Source organism: Micromys minutus, assembly GCF_963924665.1.
Source record: "Micromys minutus genome assembly, chromosome: 2".
NCBI classification, from domain to species: Eukaryota; Metazoa; Chordata; class Mammalia; order Rodentia; family Muridae; genus Micromys; species Micromys minutus.
The window spans coordinates 88,159,269-88,163,427 of NC_137971.1; the positions used below are offsets into that span (position 1 = coordinate 88,159,269).

A 4,159-nucleotide genomic window follows, 5' to 3' on the forward strand; every position below is an offset into this window, starting at 1 on the left:
AGGTACATATGCAGCTGAGGATAGCAATTTCTCGTATCAGTGGGAAGAGAGGCCTTTGGTCCAGTGAAGGCTCATTCTCCCAGTGTAGGGAAATGCCAAGGAGCTGAGGTAGGAGAGGGTGATTGGGAGAGGGAGCACCTTCATGGAGGCAATGGAAGAGGGGATGTGATTGGTGGAAGGTAATAACATCTGAAATGTAAATACAAAGAATATCCAATAAAAAATCAAATAAAATTAAAATTAAAAAAAGAAAATTCTATGAACTTTCATGGTATCAGCAATTAAGTATTTTCTATCTTGCTGAAATTTATAAATAGCTCTATATCTTTGTAACTCTAATCCCATTACACTAAGAAATTGACTAGAAGTCTAAATCTTATTTTCTAACATTGTTATTTTTCCAGTATTTGTTATAGAGATCCCATGACCTAACAAAACTCTATCTTTCCAGTCTCATTCTGATGATCAGGTTGGTTAAAGTAAATCTCGTCCACAGGAAGAATGTAAAGGTCATTCCAAGATAGTAAGTATATTTTTTATAACTTCTAATTTTTCTCTGATATTTACTGGCAGAATGAAGATGGTTGCACAGGAAGTAACAATAACAAACAGATCGTTAAATATCCCTTCTACCACTCTTCAAGTACCAATGCTTACATCACTTCAAAGACTCTGTTTTTACATGTATTTGTAAATACGGCTAAAACTCAAGCCAGATCTTGTAAGTATTTTATTAAGGCCCTATTTACTAAAAAGGTGATTATTTATCTGGTTTTTTATTTTTGGAGATTATTTTTCCTCTTGGATTTATATAATTTAGATAATATTAGCATAACCCTTATTAGAAAGGTTGACTCAACAATAACTTAAGATTGATAACTCTCAACACATCTTTATCAGACAGAAGTGCTGACACCATTATACAGGTTGTGCTGGAGTGTCCAGTAGTGTATGATGTACAGGATCACTGCTGAGTCCACACTCCTCTGTAAAACTTATCCTAGTTCTCCAAAAGCCATTTTTATTATCTACAAACAGAGAAATTTATAATACCCAGTCTCACAGATTCATTACAAAATTAAATGTAGAAACTACAGATTTCTAGAGACCAATTACTTACATACCAACAATTCTTATCTTCACAAATATATAGGCAATCCACTTCCTGTCTTTGCTCAGGCAATTTACACACACACACACACACACACACACACACACACACACAAAACAAAACAAAACAAAACAAAAACAACCTCACTATATATTTGTTATTGTGACTAAGTGAGTTCACATAAAAAGAAACTAAAATTTAGTCTGACATTAAACAGGAGTTCATAACAAGCAATCAGTTATTGTGTTATAAATAATCAGTGTGTCATGGGTAATGAAAATCTCCAAAAATTTCTGGAATTCAAGAGAATCTATGTATATACTCTGACAATTGTCTTTCTCAGAGCATCCTTTACATCCCTGTTTCTCAAGCTATAGATAAGGGGGTTCAGCATAGGAATCACAACTGTGTAGAATACAGATACCACCTTGTTCTGTTGAATAGAGTAGTTTGATTTGGGCATCACATAAATGAAGGTAATAGTCCCATAGTAGAGAGTGACTGCAGTGAGGTGGGAGGTGCAGGTGGAGAAGGCCTTGTGTCGGCCCTCAGTGGAGTGCATCTTCAGGATGGTGATGAGGATGTAGATGTAGGAAACAGCTATTACAAGAACTGTCACCACAATAATGGAGCCAGAAGAGATAGAGGGGATGATTCCAATAATGGAGACATCTGAGCACGAAAGTTTCAGCAAAGGGGAGAAGTCACAGAAAAAGTGATCTATCTTATTTGGTCCACAAAAGGATAAACTTAACAAACATCCAGTAAATGTCCAGCCATTCATGCTGCCACCAACATAGGACATTCCCAACAGTAGATAACAGACTCTAGAGGACATGAGTGCCGAATAGAGAAGAGGTGAACAGATTGCGACATAGCGATCATAAGCCATGGCAGCCAGTAGGAAGCACTCAGCTGACCCAAATGACACTGTAATACAAAGCTGAGCTGCACAAGCAGCTACAGGTAAGGCTAGCCCATGCCCAAGGAGCTCCATAAGCATTATAACTGAGACCGAGGTTGAATATAAAATGTCTACAAAAGCCAGGTGACTGAGGAAGAGGTACATGGGTGTGTGCAGCTGGGAGGAAATTCTTATCAATGTGACTATGCTGATATTGCCTACTAAAGTGACCATGTATACTCCTAGAAATATCACAAAAAAGATGATACACAGCTTAGGGTCCTCTGTTAGTCCCAAGATGACTAGCTCTGTCACAGTGTTGTTGTTTCCAGCCTCCATCTCTTGTGTGAATTGTTTCTGTTGAAGGAAATTAAAATATTTCATTTATAATGTTCTCAGTTTGCACATTGCTGGATTTCTTTGATTGCCCTCATACTTAATCATGGTTATATCTTCTACCCAGCACATAAATACCTTTTTCTTGAAAATGTGGTTTTGTCCCTCACTCTGTGAATAAAATGAGACTAATGATCCTAACTCTCCATCACTTGTTTTTCCCCTATGTACTATTTCTTTAAAGTTACTACTCAGTACTTCACTATTAATATCTCTCTAGAATGGTCCTGGTTCATAAATTCAAATAATATATTTATTCTTGTGGTACTAATGATTTATGGGTATTCCTACATACACCTCTCACACTGTGTTCCCATACCAAGCTAATGCTTTTCTTCAACCACTCCTCCTGTGCTTCATATCTGAGCAATACTATTTAACTTTCCCTGTCTTCAACTTGGGAGGCTTCCTTGACTTTTTTGTTGTACTGCATATAATAAAATACAATTGCATATCATTTATTTTTCAGCTCTATGGCTTTGTTAACATAAAAACCTATCTATCAACCCAAAGGCACAGAACTAGTAAACTCAAGAGTCAAATATGAGTGATCATAGCCCAGGAGCATAGAGTCAGTTTGCTCCAACTACCATTACCTTATGTGACAACAGTTTTATAAGGATTTTTATAGTTTCCTAAAAGAATATCATAACTTGTCACTTACCAATATATTTGTGGAAACATCAGGTAAATATATTATAGCAATAGTGGAAAAATCTTTGTTTAGGTCTCAGATGTTATCTGATTACAAATTTAGCTTCAGGATTTTTAGAGGTGTGTAGTCTAAGATTAAATCCCAAAATGTTTCATATAATAGTACAAAAATATTATATTAGATATGAAAACTGGGAGTGAATGGCTATTAAAGGTTATATGATAGCCTAAGAATATTTAAGGCAAGTTTAGCTTTTTTTTTTTCAATTCACATCTTCATGTCTTATCTGTTAGCAATGTGGCCAGGACTCTGGTCATGCTTTTGTATTTTTAGCTAGTATGCCCAAATTAAATATATTTTAACAATCCCACATTTAGTTAAAGTTGAAATATAAGAACATAAGAAATTGGCTTACATTATTAATCCTAACCTGCATAACTTTTGAGACAGCATGATAATCCCTGAATATGTAGACCATAACTGATCATTATTCTTTTCAGATACTAATCTTTTTAACTGTTAACTGCCACACCTAGTAATCCTAGAAATACCTCAACCAACATGATACTAACATGAAAAATATGCTAATTTATCATAGCCATCTAATTACTTGGTTATTTTAGAACAATAATTCAAAACAATTACCTTTTGAGCTTCAAGTTTTATCTACCTAATTCTGATTAATGAAAGCCACTAAGCCAAATTTCCCTCTATAACTCCTTGACTTCTTGACTTTTTTCTTGATTAAACTGTTTAGGGTACTACATATACCTGCATGATATTTAGTGATATGAAATATTTCATAGAACCTATATCACCTTCCTGGGCCCAATATCCAGAACATTGTAGTCTTCATTCATCGTTTCTTTAGACATATCTCTCTATACCGTATATTTATTTGTAAAATAGTTTGTTTTTAATATAATTGCACGTGGTGAATTAATCTGACAGCTGTATTTCTTTACATTTTCTAGTCCCTAATAACCACAGGGGGGAAAAAAACAAATTTATTTCAAGCTGAACTTCAATAGCTGAGAAGTTAAATGATTTATATTAACTTCTAATGCTAATCTGGCTACCTCTGAGACATGAT

The 4,159-nt window shown here is 34.9% G+C and overlaps 1 protein-coding gene across 1 annotated transcript; it reads right to left on the reverse strand.

The window, feature by feature from the left end:
• Positions 1-1,421: 1,421 nt before the first annotated feature.
• Positions 1,422-2,354, reverse strand: LOC308417195 (olfactory receptor 5P53; the record flags this gene model as incomplete). Its single annotated transcript, XM_080912350.1, has 1 exon — positions 1,422-2,354. One exon carries the CDS (start codon positions 2,352-2,354, stop codon positions 1,422-1,424), a length of 933 nt encoding a protein of 310 aa, XP_080768476.1.
• Between the last annotated feature and the right edge of the window lie 1,805 nt (positions 2,355-4,159).